The following is a 17,300-nucleotide window of genomic DNA, read 5'->3' on the forward strand; positions in this document are numbered from 1 at the left end:
GTACTGACAATACGTTGACCCGTTTTCAAGTGCTTCGATCAATTCTGTTCCGACTTTGCACTGGATAGCCCATTCACGGAGAACACATCGTTCAATGCGATATTGATGTTTAACTTTAAAGCTTGACGTTTTCTATTTTGAGATAAAAATTCCAAACGAGGAGCTAATATGTGAATAACCGCTTAAGAGATGTCTTAAGATGCTGTCTTGCGATATAAGAGCTTGTTAGCTCCTTTATCTGCATTTGCCGCCTTCGCGCCGTCGAATTGCGGTCACAGAGAGTGTCGTATTTTTTGTTATGGTAATTTGCGGTCTTTCTTTTCCTCAAGTACGCAGCTTTTCTTTGTTCCACTTTGCCTCAAGGAATTTCCTAAAAGCCTATAGTCTGTTTGCTTATTTTCAAAATAAACGGCGTGTTTTGGCAGGTCCGATTAGACGGTACTAAATTTTGCCCACTTCGAATTCCTAAGTGTGTGCAATACGATCTTTCAACTGAAATTAATTGTAAGCTCAACAAGCTCATAAAACCCGGTGCGCATTGCAGCTACCCTCGTCTAAATACTAATACCGCAACATTTTGAGTTTCACAACTGTTAATTAGCATCGATAGCGCAATTTGTAGCGATAATTGTTGACTGACGTTACAAGGTGCAAGCCCGTTCTGTTCCACTCGACCTCACCTCTTGGGAACAGATAAGCCAGCGTGAGAAAGAAAGATGTAGAATATACTCGATCACCATGAAGTGTTTCGGCGTCAGCATTAGTTCGGGTAAGTTTTCAACGTTTAGCTTATCACTATCATGTATTCAAATTTCTTTACGACTCATTAATTTTTTGAAACCATGATACTGTAACTTCGGGAACAAGCCAAGGTTCAAGACGAGCTTTGAAGCGGATTTGTTCATTGATTTTGCAACGGCAACCGAGCAAGCTTTGGGTCGTTTATTTCTGTATTTTTATAGTTTGTATGTTCCTCAACATTATTAGCGAGCGCTTTGCGACAGCGGCCAAAAATCGCGTCTGCAGGTCTAATATAAGCACCATGTGCTAACCAATATGGATCATGCATGTCGCACTTCAGCACACTGTTGGATTTCTGTTTTGAAATGTTCGCGATCGGTTTTGGACTTTTATACACACATTCATATACAATAAGACGGCTTTTACTTCCTACAATTGCCTCTTGGTAAACTGTTGTAAACTACTGAAAAGAACTGCTCCTAAAGAATATATTTTTATTGTAATAACGTTATCATTTACAACATTGCGCGCCACTTGTGAGTGACCAGTTTAATGTAATTACTTCATCGTTGGTTCAAATTGAAAAGCTTACGATTTCCCACAGTTTGTTTATTACTTCAACACTGCATGCTTAAATAGCCTTGTGAGGGTGCGAACTCTGTATTGATATGCTCACTGACATACTGCTCTTTGTTACGAGAACAATCACATCACTCCAACGACACAAAACCTTCAAACGTGCAGGCAAACAAAGCCTTAATCTTGCGCGCTTTCGTCGTGACAAAGGTGATCCGTGAAGCATAGCAAAGGTGATGTGAAAAACAGCATGCCTAACCTTGAAAACACAAATTGCCCAGCTCACCGCAGACACTAAACACACCTGTGAGGCTTAGTAAACCACGTGCTTAAGTGTCTGTTTTGTGGACACGTGTTTCTTTTCTTTTTCTTTTTTTTTTTAATAGAAACACGCACCATTGATAACAAAAGAAACGTCTTACCACCAAATCAGTTAAACGTTGGACTTACACTTCTAATCTTACGGGAAAAGCTTTGCCGGTTAGTGTTGCTGTAATCATCTATTTTTAATTACTTCCTACTTATTTATCTCTCTTAGCTTCGGTTTTGTCTTATTTTCTTTTAAATTCTCTTACTAAGTTATAATAGTATTATGATCATTTACATCTCTAAATCAAGCATGGAGACGGAAAACGCAAATTCGAGAGGACCGAGTTCTGTGTAATTTAAGGCTTAGTTACATGATAACCGGCCACTACGAAGCTATACCCCTAAGAAGGCTGGATACGTGGATGTTCAGTGAGAGTTGTACAAAGTTGATAGGCGGATACGAAGTCAATATAATTTGCATCTTTCGTTTTAAAAGCGTGTTGCGCCAGCAAAAGTGAAAGAAATATGTGCATTTCACCTTCTTCATCACAACGGTATTTGCGAGTGTGGTGAAAATGTCCAATACAGCCCCGGAAGAACTTGGATAAGTATCTCAGTCGCAGTGTTAATTCGCTCTGTTAGACGTAACATGATGGCGAAGATTGTGAGCCCTCACTCTTGGTAAGATTTTACAAGCTGATTTAAAAAAAATTATTAACCACTGCGCACCGTCATGACCGATACACCGCAGTTCAAGCTGACGCGAAAATGGAAATAGCAGGTGATAGGAAATAGGATAAAGTTGCTGCGCCATAAATTGACGAGGACATCGAAGTGCTTTACGACAATATAAACTTGCTTGGAGTCTCATCGGTTCAATCAATGTCGATCAGTCAATTTACATAGTTCTGTTAAACAACACCACAGTGACTGGTTTCGGACTGCGAGGCAACACACCTTCATCCTCTCTTGTGCGAGGTTATCACTGAGGTATGTGTTGAAGCAACGTTAAACTTTGCAAGGATGCGAAAGGGAAATATGATTAGGTGTATGACAAATAATATTACTGACGTGTAAGGTGCTTTGTATTGTAGTAACACAGTCGTTGATTTGTATCATAAATCTCGCTCGTACGCTGCGTTCACTCGTTTGATTTCTGACACTTTACCACAGCCCGTGCGTAAATAACCGTTCGCGCGCAGTTTCCATGAAGAAGTACATATTTCTCGTTCGTAAAGTGACGTGGGCAAGCGAATAAATTCCACTTGTATCTGCGAAACTTCAATTTCTGACTTTTTTCTCGGGGGAGGGCTGGTCTCAGTGACCGCGTATCCGCGCCGAACCACCAGTAAGGGGCTTCTTTCTCACTGTGCATTCGCGTATCTGCGTATCCACTTCGACGTATATTAAAAATTTCAAGGAGGACTGAAAGGTGGTCTTTACTGACTTCGTACGGCCGTGGACCCAACCTTTTCAGGGGTATATCTTTACTATGAGTAGCGCGGAATATTCTGCAGTTACTGCACAGTGCATTCAGTATTAACGGTAAGTAGCCAAAGTTATCTCAATTTCCCAGTGAGAGTCCGCTATCAAATAAACCTGCCAGGCCTTTCTGAGTGTACTAGTACTGAAGCAGATTTTGGGCAATCGGCATTTCCTTAATTGGCCTTAATTTATCAGTCTATCAGTGATTTACTGGCTATGACCTTTTTTTTTTTCTTGTTTTAATTTAAAGTTTTTTATTGTCCAATATTGCACTTACATATACATATACAATTTGAAGTTTTTTATTGCCCAATATTGCACTTACATATACAATACAAAGACGAATACAAGACTAACAGTTAACATGCTAACAATAAAAATTTACCTAACATTAAAGTAACCAACAGTTAACACGATTCACACTAATGATAAGCAGATAACCGTGAATTACACTACAATTACAATCACTGTAATAAAACCAAAACAAGAGGGATATGTGTTTGAACATAACTTTGACTTTTTCTCTTATTTTTTGCCTAACAAATATGGCAAGAGTTTTTCCCATTCATCATTGTTTTTATTGAGTTTTTTCCACCTTGCTGCTATCCTCCGTTTAATTTGGTAAACTGATCTGCTCTTGGCTTTGACAACTCGTAACAACGGATTCACCACTGGCTATGATCTGTGAGTGGGTCATTTTGAATTGTGACTAGTCATGGCTATTCAGGGTATGATCAGTATAATTTTTTTCTCTTTTTTCAAAACTTGGCTGTTAGGTACCACATTATCAGTTCAGGAATTTGATCGAGACATGTTCCACAGAAACATTTCTTACGTTAGTTCTCAGACGTATAGGAGAATTTTTGTACGGGCGAAATAAATATCCTAATTTTTCGCACACTTCGTACAGCGCAGTCGTAACGCTTTTCTGACTATAACGCCTTTCCGATAGGTAAGAAGTATGATATTAGGAAATATTTCGGAGAGCAGGGGCTTAATTCTTAATAGCCAAAGCAGTAAATTTAGTGCAGCTGGTTTGTAGGCTTATAAGACTACGAATTTTCAAATTATCAGAGCAGACGAATTCCCGTCACCGCCTTTGAACTTAAATAAGCTATGGATGAAAATCACTTAACATAGGGCGCCTTGATTTAAGGTTTAAGGTACATTACCTTTAAAATTATACGTAGACAATGAGCTGAGAAAGTTTATAGTTATGGTGGGAAAACTAGACAGTCATTCCACAAACGTTGGGACTTCAGTTCTTTGAACTCCATCTTCCACCACTGAAGACCTTTGTAGTTACACGCACATATCAAACCAACTAGTTCACTCAATTGACGTTTTGAACACAGCACTATAAATCTTTTTGGGGTATAATCCTTGTTTCACTTCCCCCCACTTTTTGTACTTTCCAAATGGACACTGATTTTAAGCAGTTCTCTCACTTCGTTAATCAACGCATTGAAATAGCTGAAAGGCAAGTTTCCATGGGCTCGTATTGGGCCAGTTATTTAAACAGAGTGTAACCTAGGCCGCTGCTTAAGACAATCAGTGGGCCTCCAAATTTGTTGATAAGTGGTTTATTTTAAGTAGATAAATAGTTTTCTCGTCTGGGATGCAAGCCTTCTTGTTACCGTCAGCAGCAGACAATGTTTAGATATGACGGTTTGCAAAATTGAGAATGGCTTAGAACGTGGTTTTGTTAAACACCATCGAAACTGTCTTTTAATAACCGACCCATTGTGTTTGGGCGGTCAGTGCTCATGATAAAACTCTTAAGGAACTTGAGGAGGTGGCGTGGCCGGAGTTGTGATCTGGAAGCCCCGGGTTCACATCCCACCGCACTGACCACTTGGATTTGTTTCACAGTAGCCCCGTTTTCAAATCCAAGGCGACGCTTTGTAAATAGCCAACTAGTTTACCTCCCACCACTTGGGATTTTTAGCAAATGCTATGTTCAGTTAATTGATTATAGTGTCCCCAAGTAGCGCTACAGTGCTAAATACTTCGACACTTAAATAAAGTCATTTATTTCTATTTTATTTTATTTTTTAAAGAAATGATTGTATCTGACCAAAAACGGTATAGTTTGAACGTATCTTTTGGAAAATCTTTGCTCATCTAGTTGGGTCAGGTGTTTTCAAAATGGTCCACTGATTTTAATTGCTTGCCAAATTTTTAATATCATTTGTTTACAGCTAAGCTACAGGGAGCTAAAATGTGACTAGATGAGAATTAGTATTTTAAGTACACAACCCATTCATAAGTGTAATGTTTTGAACTCTGTTCCAGCTGGTATGCTAATTTTGTTTGAAAACATTTCACATGCACTGTTGACTTCTGTTCTTGGAAAATAACCAAGATTGTGTTTTTCGCTGGTGAAGAATCACGCGCAATCCCTTCCATCCCCTCCACTGCAGGGATAATGAAATTTAAATTGTTCAAATCGCACTGATGTAAATTCACACCCTGAGTCTCCTTCGCTGTTTTGTTTTGTGTTTCTTTAGTCTTCCTTGCTATTCTGCTCTGCATGGTATTTTGCCAACTTTTCTGTGTGACGCCACTTAGCCTACGGCATAATTACATATTTCGACCCATTTCGGCGCTTTTTGAGCAAAGTCACCGATATGATTAACTGCGCTCACCGATTAATTTTGGAAAGAGAGCAACTGAAATGCGAGTGAAATCGTAAACAAACCGGTACCACTAACTGGTGGAAAATTGGCTGCGATTCCTTGGCAAAACAGTGCTTTATCTACTCACCAAACGGGCGTGTAAGGTACGTTAGGTTAACGTTTTGATATTTGAGATGCAGTAAATAATACGACAGCCTACAATTAACGCTGATTCAGAAAAAGGTGGTTTCTTTCTGGAAAAACCATGACGATTGTTGTGGTTTTAGTCTCTTTCGCTAGAGGAATTCGCTAACTGAATTGGAGTATTGGACCATGAATGTTGATAAGACAAGATCAGTTGTTTTTTATCGATCAATAAAATCGAGACCATGTGAGGCAAAGAACAGCTATCCGGCCGACTAGATGGATAGAATCAGATTGCGTGTTACACTGGTTCCGGCCCGGGGTTACGACTTTGTATTGAGTCGATCGTATCTTTTAAAATGAGGTTAGTAATACTTTAATATGTGGACCTGTTCGGGGAAACTTCGGGATGCGTCCGCCATGTTTAGCGACCCACTTTGGCACAGCCACGTTTAGCACTCATTCGAAGTGTAAGAAATAAAATAAATTTGGAGTTGCAATATTCTTTATATATCCCTCTCCTGAAAATCACAGCTGTTGCTCTTTTGGGTCACGGAAGTGATGAGTGAATAACGCTAGAACAGATCTCGAAACCTTTTCTCGGCCTCTGACACAAAACCGCATTGACATGGAAATGCATCAGAAGGCTGATTATTGTTGCTCAGAAGCCTTTGTATAATGAATAAGATCGCCAGTTATCTCGATTAGAGAAATTAAACAAGACTAACAGTGTTTTAGAAAAATTAGTGATTTAGCTTTTCTAAAGCATAAATGTTTCGGTTTTCCAAGCTTTATCATGGATCTAATGTTCGGTACTGAAGCGGATATTAGGAACGGGCGGCGAATAGGTACGTTCACGGATCGGTGGATTTCGCCAAAAAAACAACTCGTTCTGATATGCGGATTCAATGAATAATTTCCACGGATTCACGGATCCAGCAAATGCAGTGGATTACGGATTGTGAAAATTTTGAAATCGCATTTTCGATTTTGCTTATTTTATTCGGCTCGTGGATTTCATCCTTCCTTATTCTTTGGCTTAGTTTTTTTTAAGGAGCTTTTACCGATTGTCGTTAATTAACGGTTCAAGCACCGGATTTGAGAGTAAACGACTGTCCTACATGAGACAAAGAGATTGGTGGAGCTGATAAAGCACATTTCTGTAAGACTTGGGGAAATTATCATTAAAACTTATTCATGACTGTGAAAATTGTTATACTGTATACTAGATCAGCGCATAACATACCATACGAATAAAGCATCTCATGACGTGTTCAGAAACCGTAGTTTGTCACTCAAGACGCAAAAGTTGGTCTTGACGAATTATCCGGCTTTTATCTGTATTCTTAGAGATATAAAACCATGCAGATGCATAGCAATTATTGGTCTGTAAATATGACTGATGCCGATCTTTATACCGTAGAGAATTTCCTCTCTTAGTTTGTCGATCAGTAGACCCTTAAGTAGATAGTTCATATTGAAGCATCAGCTTTGTTAAACCTACTTGTCTCGATACTGAGACGTTCCAGCAAGATGCACTTACAGCAAACCGAATTCTGTAGTGAAGTTTTCTCCCCTTCTGATTTCCGAAATTTTTCTCTTTTTTTGGTCTTTTCGCACTATGATTTCTTGACGAGTTCGTAACGGTTGATTCCATGTTGTAATGATTGCATGAGAAAGCCTTGCATGAAACTCAGTTTATTTTAACTGAAATACTGAGCAAGATTAAGTTCGGTCGTTCCGCAGACGTCCTTGAAATGGTTATGATTTTCCTTCAAGTAAAGTATTTGGAATGATGCACTTGAACGCTAACCCGATTGTAGCGGGGGATTTGAAAAACCTACCATCTTGGATTTAAATGTATAGAACACCTCAGTTATCTGCTGGAAGCTGCTTGGTTGACTTAAGTTTCCAAAACACGCAATCTTCTCAAATGAAGAATTGTTTTCTGAGAGTGTCTCGTTGAACATACAGTGATAGATGATTTTCGTTAGAAGACGTAGCAAGAATAGTAAGGTCTAGAAATATATCAAACGTTTCGGCCAATGACACTTCTAAAGTTTTAAACCGAAATCTTTCCTTCTCTTCCTTGGTCCTCGTTCTATGTTATTTGTTACTTGACATGTTAGAGTCTACCTCAGTCTCCGATAATCACCAGCAACTGACCTAATAATCGCCAATCATGTTTTAGCTTATCGATCAATGACATTTATAACGTGATATCAGTCGAGAAAACTACTGAATGTCGTGCTATTTACACTTAGACATGACACTGATTCTACTGCATTTCTATCGGTCAGTACATGTAGTCTGATAACCCAACGGCAGTGATAATGAAAGTGTGGGATGGAATTTTGATCAGCTTTCTGGCTTCCAAAATATCTAAATGTCCCAACGCTGCTTGCCTTCCCACTCCAGGGGGAACACATTCGTGGATTCATGCACTTGTTTCTCATTTTGATTTTTTTCCACTGGAACTGGAATATATTCGTTGACGTCAATTACCTGCTCAAACATTGCGCTACACCGTAACAGGCGCCGAGGGCTTTCACGGATCGATTCGATAAATTTGGCCAAAACGTTTAAGGCCGTGAATTGGCGGATTTACAAACCCCTATTCACCCACTCCTCCCTCTTTAGTAGCACTAAGCTTATTGTTCATGCCAGAGGGTTTGAGCGAAGGGATAGAAGGAACGATACCGACTTGGACCTCATTTCCAACACTGTAAGAAGTAAAACGCGTCCTATGGTTCTCTACTTCAAACAGTTACAATTTGAAAGAAGGGATAATTGACCCAACAGTTCAGAAACTGGTCTAAGTACCGTTGAATGTGCAGACTCTTCATTGGGGCTTAAAGGGGCAGTTTCAACTTATTTATATTGTTGGGAACATTAAAATAATGTCAGTCTGCTAGTGCACAGAAACTAGTATCAATCATCTTTGGCTGCAGATAGCTAGGATGGAAATGGTTGGAAGATGAAAAAATTGAATTCTTCCTGTTTACAGTGTTTATTCTGGAAAAAAAAAACCGATTATAGTTAGTTCTTCCTCGGGGAAATCATTTCACATTTTCCTCCCGTGCTCTGAGAGCAATTTAAAGTTAGAGAAGAGGTTCTTTTTTAATTATATAACTTGAACAGTTTTGTCCAACATACAGCAAAATCTCAGTGACAATGCGCCTTTAAATACCCTACAATAGTTTAATTTACATTACAGCTGTCCCCGCTGCGATCGGAAGTGCGCAAGGTTTCTTTCAGTCTTCACTGTGGGCACCAGCCAACTGCTACATATACGTCATCATTACACCATCATTCCGTGCAGACATAACTTTATACTACGTCATTGTCACCCGCCGAGGCCTTACTTTATGTAAATTTAATTTATCCTGGTGTAAGAATATAATCTGTAATAATAAGATGCTCACAGAAAGGTGGGCACTATGCCTTGAAAAAGACGTGTTCATTCTACTACCATAATACCCTGACTGTGTCATGCGCGTGTTAATCGAGTCGATTCAAATTTGAAGCAGGCTACGTCATCAGTTTGAGCAAGTGCAAATGACGTGTATTTACAAATGGAATAGTAAACTTCGCTGCGTGCACTGTTGAAAAGTGCAAGAAACACTTCCTTTGGCGTCGGGTTTCTCTATAAATCATTTTTCCAGAGTTCCCGTGGGTTTAAAATGTAGCAACGGAAGTATTACAGAAACCTGACGCCTCAACGGATTTTTTTATGCCGAAAGGTGGTATCACGCCCCTAACAGAGGCGACAACCACAGTCAGCAGTCGCCACGATTAGTACAATGGATGAAACTTAAGACGCCTCAGGAAAAAATACTGAAATATGGGAATAAAAAGAATGATGACTGAGTTACTAGTGATTTTAGGTAATATGGACCTATCTAGATCTACAGTATAGTAGTGAACCGTGAATACTACACAGTTGTAGGCATGTTGCTAGAGATGAAGAACAGCTAAGCCTCTTTACTTAGATGTATTATCGTGTTGGAAACAGGAAATTCTTGATCCGGCCAGAGACAACATTTTTCATCAGCATTTTTACCATAACATTTAGTGATATCATCAGGTATTTAAATAGAAAATGCTAAGCCTTGTGTCAATCATTATTATGTTGGAAATAACCAGCATTCTTACATTTCTAATTCTAAGTTTGTCAATCACGGGTCAACAGGTGATTTTCGCACTGAAACTACAAGATGGATTTTTTTGCAGACTTTTCAAAATCTGATGTGTAGCCAAACTAATGAATTGTCAAATTTTGATCATTCTACGACTTCCTTTTTGAGTAGTATCTTTGAAGTAAAGTTGTCTTTTTTAGTTAGGTCCTTTAAACAAATTGCAAACCGTGTACAAAACCACAAGAATTCGTTCTAGAACCACTTGGTAACAGGCCATCTTTGTTAGAGGTCAGTCTCGCCGTCAAATACACCGTTTTGCGTGTTTTTTGTGACAGCTTCCGACATCACCTCTTCCTTGCATTCTTCTACTGATAAGATATAATATTTGGGATTAAAAGGTTTTATATGCATTTACATAGCTAAACGGTAGTATTTACTTGAATGCAGAGAAACGAAACAGGAGTTCTTCATCTACCCAGCATACATGGTAGGGGTCAGGTTTTTAGTTTGTTAGTTTTGTAGGATTGCATTTTTCGCACCATAGTTCTGTTGACAACCTAAAGCTACGTATTGACAGCGGCTTAGCCGGTCGGACAAAAATGTTTCAAATAATTCTGCTGAGCTTTGAGGAGAACATCTTTCTTGTTATCATTCTTGATTGGATTTTCGGCCAAAGTGTTTTAAACATTCGGACCAATATGAACATTTCCCAAGGGTAGATGAATTTCACTTCATCTTTACATCTTTTCTAACAGAGCAACACTGGTAACAAGGCCCTTCTCGAGACGGGTCCTTTTCAATTCGTTGCGACGGTGAACTTCAAACCTTATAAAAATTTAAGCTTATCATTTGGGGGGGTTTAAAACCTAAAAGAATTATCATTTTATGTAAATGAACGATTAGTCGTGTATTAACTGTGGATATACGACTGTGGATTGTTTGACGAGCAGACTGATTTTCAGTCACTGTTGTTATTAGCTGAAAAGCGATAACGCACTGTTTCTGCTGGAAGGAACACTTTAGTACAGTGCAATGAACTCAACCGGGGCCACCCAACCAATCACAAGTCACGTTTACAACAAAGGAGTCTGGCTTTAGTAGTTTGTAAACCAATCAAAAACGAGAGCATTTCTTTAAATTTCAAAGTGTCGGTTTTTTCGGTGGCCCGGGTTGAGTTCGTTGCACTTTAACAATCAGTAAAAAAAAAAAAAAAGTTTTTTGGAAGTCATACCCACCACAATAAGACAAAGACGGATATCAATTTTAAGGACGTTATGAGGAAGGACTGGGAATACAAACACATAAACAAGAAAGAAAAGCTACTCAATTTGACCACTTTTCTGACTGTAAGATGCCATTCCCAGCAGTGTCGATCGATTTTACTATCAGGCCAAGCTTTTAACAGAGTAACATGAAGATTGTAAAGCGGGATATTTCGGCAACCGACCACTTCAGCCGGTCGATAGCTTGTAATACCAACATACTACTTGATGTCAACGAGTTCCCATACAAAATCCATCTGTATGCTCAGTTCTTGATGTTCCCGGCCAATGTTTTCTTTTCCTTTGCTTATCGTCATTAATTTCGGCTGTATGTGGCGATTTACGTATGGTGCCGTATTTTTCACTGTTTGTTTTGAGTGGTTACTTGGTAGACAGCTGTCTGCCGTGTAGTATGTGATGCGGGTCAATCAATCGAGAGGTCGTCGAGTTTCTGGACCACACACAAATGGCGTATTACCATAGCGCACGTTTCTGCCTCCAGCGTTTACCGATACTACAGAACGAATGATAATTGAATAGACCTGACCGATTAAGATTAAGAGGGTTTTTTTTTTTAATTATGCCAAGATGTCAGTACAATCGTCTTCAAGGATCATAAAGTGATGGGGAAGAACTTTCTTGAAAAGACTTAAACAAAAGATGTCATCGTGTATGCATCAATTTAAATTATTGATGATTTTATCATAGTATAACAATCCATACTTGATGTACTATAAAATTCTATGTGCTAGTCCTTATCCACAGCTTACGACGAACAAAAATCAAAAGAAAATTCTCAGAAAAATATAGAGGGCCAATAACAATGTATATGTTAAAAAAAGAATTAAAAGACGAAATGTTCAACAAAAATATGTTTCGGACTAGAGGAAATGTGAAATATATTAGAAACTGTACTTCTATACTTCATTGTAAGCCGCAATACTTAACAAGAATGTGTAATGTTTACCATAAGTATAGTGTACGATTATCCCTGACGATAATCTCCTGGTGGAATTCCATGCCGTCTGAGAGTCTTCTAAGGACTTACGTAAGTACAGTTGCGACCCAATGTGTGCGGCCTTGGCCAGTGTACAACTTCTATCTCAAAATCATGTGGGAAACTGGTTATGAAGAGCTCTTTCCTGATTCAAATTTTATTCGCTCGATCGAAAGGTAAACCAAAGCAACTAAATTTCCATTCCCTCCAAGGAATGTTGTTTTCTGCAAAATGCTGCCTTAATCGTCTTGAAGTAAAAAATCCTCAGTTCATGATTACGCAAAAAATTAAAAGATTGTTTTCTTAGCTGAACTGATTACTCATCATGTTCATTGTGTCAATGTTCGATGACGCTGATGACAATTTATTTCATTAACGGGGGGTCTCTTTAGAAGAGTTCAAAAATCTTGCAGGGGTCTTCTTCTTGGGATTTTAACTGACGTTTGTAAGTAAGTTCGATCACGCACGCTATTTTTCGCCTTTTGATCTTTAACTGAAGTCATGATCTAAATCAATCTGCCTTTTCTTGAGTGACAAGGATCGGCTACCCAAATAAAAGCCACATTTTTTTTCCAAAAAGCTAGTAAATCGGATGACACACGTCATAGATTGATGAATTAATCCGCTGAGTTCAAAGTTTATGAGAAATTGAGATTGGCCAGTTCCCATCCTCTAAATTCCTCTCTTGATTTTTTATTTGACACTTTTACAATAGAAATACAATTACCGGTAAAGATTCCATAAAGCAATAAAATCCAAACATGTCCAAACAGGATGTTGAAGGGATACCTCTGGAGCTGGAATTATACAATACATGGCTCAACCTTGGATGAACTTCCTTTCCCGTTAAGAATAGAGTCTGCTCGCCCTTGACAGAGACAGAAAGGGTCCAAAGCCTTGTTAACAGACAATACCAAGCTCAAAGAGAGTCTAGAAGATTCCTGGTTGTTTTGAGGCCACTTAACTACGTAATAAGCATTTCGTTGTTAAAAGCTGTTACTGCTAAACTAGTCATTCCAGAGTGTTCGTTCGCCCCGTAAGGTTTCTTCTACCCTGAATCGTGCAACTTTGACGCGCTTCGGCAACACACCTTGCGAGTTTTGGAACTGTAGTTTGACGAGATGTGATCAAGCTGAAACACCACGGCAAGACCAAACAAACTTGAAATGAAACCTGAAATGCAAGCTGTAATTACAGATTTGCCGCTTTCCTACCTGGCTTTCAAGATCTTACGGTCGCGAAAGAATCTGGTTCTCCCAGCGTGATTACTGCAGAAAGTTACCATCAAGACTTAAACGTTAGCAGTTTAACCAGGGGCACCAGACGAGCAAAATGTCTTTAAATGTTGTATTCAGTGTTCCCAGATCGTTTGTGGGTCTTTAAAAAACTCTTGAGTGTCTTAGCTTCTAAAGATTAATCTGTTCTGATGTTTCAGCTGAAAATTTAAAAGTTTTAGGAAACGAAATTTTTATTTCCCGAATTTACTAGAGCTGTTGTTGATTTTACGAAAATGCTAGCTAGTTTTTTTTTCGCATTTTAACGACATATTTGCCCCTCGAAAACGAAAGAATTAGTTTTCCAGTGTTTGTGAAAGTTTGAGCTGACACTTTGCCCAAGAAAACTGACTATAGATGTTCTTTATGGCTAAATCCGAATTTCTGAGGCAATTAAGGCCATCATAACAGATATCCAGCGAAATAAATTGTTGGTGCCTTTGCTTTTATAGCGTTATTCGATGACGTGTTTCCGACAGCAAGTGCAAAAACTCGCAAGTCAGACGTCGCGCGGTGGCCGCAGCTGCGTCGTGAGTTTTGGCGGGAAGCTAAACTTTCATCTGTTACAAATGTAGTATTTAGTTAAGCTAAAATCTTAAGTAGCTTTTACATCAAAGCACCCATAATTATGTGGAAATTTACTAAACTTTCCATAGACAGATGGCAGGAGCTCTAAATGCATGGTTAGTTTCCAATTTATTTTGAATACTGTAACTTTTCAAAGGTAACAAATATTTTCTTCCTTTTCACGCAGGTTTGACTAACATGGGATTCAAACTCAACAAGTTATTTACCTTCAGGTATCTTTTAATGCTAACTACCTTGACTGGACTTCTAAACCTTTTATACCTGATGTTCCTGGCTGACATAAAAGGAAACTTTGAACTCTACACATCCTCCTCGAGTGTACTCAGAAGACAAATCGCCAGCATTCAAGGTGATTCTGAAGCAAGGGTCGCAGCTGGACCAAGTTTAAGCTACTTGGAGTTGTTGAATTTAGACTTGAAAGACATCGTACAGAGATATGTGTCTTCTTCAGCGACTGTTGCTAAACATTACGAGGTTAATAATTTACAGGATGAAAGACTGCCACAGCAGAGATTTGTTCATAACTCTTTTTGGCCTCGATGCTCACAGTCACCGTTTCTGTTGATCATGGTTCACTCAAGTCCTGTTAACTTTATGGACAGGGAATCCATTAGACTATCATGGGGTCGAGAAGACAACCCGATAAACCAAGGAAGTTGGACCAATTCGGACAGGTAATTGATTTAATTTTTCATTGCTCTACCGTTTTTTTCGTTTTTGATACAGATCCAATGTGAACGGTGTCTAAGACTCAAAAACAATTGATTACACTGTGTTTATATTTTGTGTGCATGTTTATTCCGACGTCTTTTTATATCAAACTATCATCGAAAAGGGTAGATTAGCCAGCCACTTCATTCGGACCGCCAGGTTCAGTGGTGGCCAGCAAAAACAGTGTAGAGTACTTCCGTCTCGGGACTATCGTTCTGGGCCAGGTTTTTCGATTCCCCAATTAAAAGTTAACCGAGGTTTTCATTTCGCTCGTTAAAAATGTCTTAGATAGCAAATTTTAAGCTTAAGGCAATGAAAAGGCCAAGTCAAAACTGAAGGACAAAAATCTTTTCGAAAAATCATCATTGGTTAGTAATTAAATTCGAATCAAAGTTCAGGTTAATCCAGGATTAGCTTAATCGGACTTTGAACAACTAGGCCCAGATGGTTTCCCTAGGGAATTTGATGTTTTCAAAACTAGCATATACGTCCTCGAGGCTTCGCTTCTCGTGCTAACATTTGTTTTATTAAAAACATTATTAGATTTCTGTTGGCATGTATCAACCGATTGTTCCTCAACAGAGACACTGTATTTATAGTTAGCGGCGATTGAGCGAACTAATCAGATCTCACCCAGCTGATCAGATCTGTGTGTTCACAATGTTTTCAAATAAGCTACTCACTTAGATTTTCGTTTCAGATCATGGAAAACAGTGTTTCTCGTCGGTCAAAGCAACAGCTCCAGGCTCAACAATCTTCTAAAACAAGAGGCTCGAGTCTACAAAGACGTTGTCATTGGCGACTTCCTCGACACTTTTCGTAATCTGTCCCTTAAGACGCTTCTTGGACTCCAGTGGTCTCTTCGACACTGCCCAGCAAAATACATTCTTAAAACCGATGAAGATTGCTTCGTAAATGTCTTATCACTTGTTGAGTGGCTACAGGAATACCACGTGACCAACGGATCCAAGCCACTATACACGGGTAATATACAGAAGGGAATGGAAGTGGTGAGGGACAAAAGCCATCGTTATTTCGTATCCGCTATGGACTTCAATAAACATATTTACCCACCGTATGCTTCTGGTGGGGGTTACATTTTTAGTGCAAGCCTTCTACCAGAACTTTTAGCAGCCACTAAGAAAGTTTCTGCTATTCCAGTTGAAGACGCTTGTTTCGGACTTTACATGCAACACGTTGGCGTAAATCCGGTACACGACAATAGAATCTTACCGTACGTCTTCTGCGACAGTTATAAGACTTCTTTAAACGAGAGACCTATTTGCCACTATCGTGAACCGCTTGTGGTACATGGAATCACAGACATTCTTCACATACAGACACACTATAATGTACTGTTGATGTCATTCATTCCAACAATCTGTTCGTATGTGGACAATCAATCATTTAGTAAGAACTTTCGACAGTCCTGTTGAAATGTACACTGTTGTATATAAAATAGTCATGCGTATTATATCTCAAACACGATCTATCTACCTACCCGCCATCTTGAGCAGAAACCCTTTTCTCTTGTATACCGCTTCCTGGCTCATATCATAGTTCATAGCTTCCATATCATACGACGAGAACTGGAGTTTTTCCATCGGTCTCACCATTAACGATTTCTATTCCCTTAGTGGGCTAAAAACCGTGAAAGTCACAGAAGGCAAGTTTTAGCCGAGCGAAAGACAGCGCGGATAGAGGCCAACATGCATCTCTTTGGAGTTTATAGATCAGGCCCTGGTTATTCAAAGAGTAGATAACTTTATCCAGCGGATAAATCGCTATCCAGAGAATAAAATACATTAGTTGGAGTACATTTTTTTGCTGGATAGTGATTCATCCGCTGGATAAAGTTACCCGCTTTCAGAACAACTCAGGCCAGAAATAGCATAAATGCACCTGTTCAAAGGAGCGCTCGAGAAAGGGTTGTGACTATCTTGATTTCAAGGCCTATCAGACTAGTCTTAAAGCTTTCCTGTTTTCCTCATGAAGCGCATCTTTGTGCAAGAAAGCGTTGTTGACAAAAGAAGAGAGTAAAGCTACGCGCATAGTGGTCAGGAATCAGTAGGGTCGGGAATTAGTTAACTCGGCGAAGTCTACTCTGGTGTTATTAACACCTGCATGCTACCTTCCGCGGTATACCGTACATCATGCTCTGTGTAAATTGTTCCATCATTCTCGACTCGACAGCCCTTAATCAGTTGACAGAAGCATGCATTAATCCAGTGACTACATCATGTTAATTTGTCCATTTTCAGACACTTTTCGAAAGTTTTTGTTTTCGCACACCTGTCAATGGTTTCAGTTTTGTTATTTCTGTCATCTTTCTACAGTCAACGACAATAAAGTGAGATACGGTCATTTCCGGAATATTTTTCTATGTTACAACAAGATCAATCCCATCTCTCTATTCCTAAAATATTCCGTCTACCATCATCCACGGTTGTTGCTGT

The 17,300-nt window shown here is 39.1% G+C and overlaps 1 protein-coding gene across 7 annotated transcripts; it reads left to right on the top strand.

Annotated features, from left to right (window-relative positions):
• Nucleotides 1-470: 470 nt before the first annotated feature.
• On the top strand, nt 471-17,217 carry LOC146484219 (beta-1,3-galactosyltransferase 5-like). Of its 7 annotated transcripts, none has more exons than XM_085105006.1 (3): nt 471-769; nt 14,300-14,807; nt 15,545-17,217. In XM_085105006.1, the coding sequence occupies exons 1-3, from the start codon at nt 739-741 to the stop codon at nt 16,278-16,280; spliced, it is 1,275 nt and encodes a 424-aa protein (XP_084961132.1). In that variant the 5' UTR covers nt 471-738; the 3' UTR covers nt 16,281-17,217. The 7 variants fall into 7 exon arrangements, with proteins under 7 accessions (XP_084961132.1, XP_084961136.1, XP_084961137.1 ...); XM_085105010.1 differs by lacking the exon at nt 471-769 and adding an exon at nt 1,704-1,797; XM_085105011.1 differs by lacking the exon at nt 471-769 and adding an exon at nt 1,807-2,616.
• Nucleotides 17,218-17,300: the final 83 nt, after the last annotated feature.

Source organism: Pavona decussata, unplaced genomic scaffold (assembly GCF_977016875.1).
Source record: "Pavona decussata unplaced genomic scaffold, jaPavDecu1.1 SCAFFOLD_36, whole genome shotgun sequence".
In the NCBI taxonomy this organism is placed as follows: Eukaryota; Metazoa; Cnidaria; class Anthozoa; order Scleractinia; family Agariciidae; genus Pavona; species Pavona decussata.

What these genes read in the sequence shown, in the direction of transcription:
- LOC146484219 (XM_085105005.1), top strand. Translation starts at nt 10,454, where the DNA reads ATGCAGAGAAACGAAACAGGAGTTCTTCATCTACCCAGCATACATG. An exon ending in TCATCTACCCAGCATACATG is followed by an intron (nt 10,500 to 14,299) that starts GTAGGGGTCAGG and finishes CTTTTCACGCAG; the next exon opens with GTTTGACTAACATGGGATTC. An exon ending in AGTTGGACCAATTCGGACAG is followed by an intron (nt 14,808 to 15,544) that starts GTAATTGATTTA and finishes TTTTCGTTTCAG; the next exon opens with ATCATGGAAAACAGTGTTTC.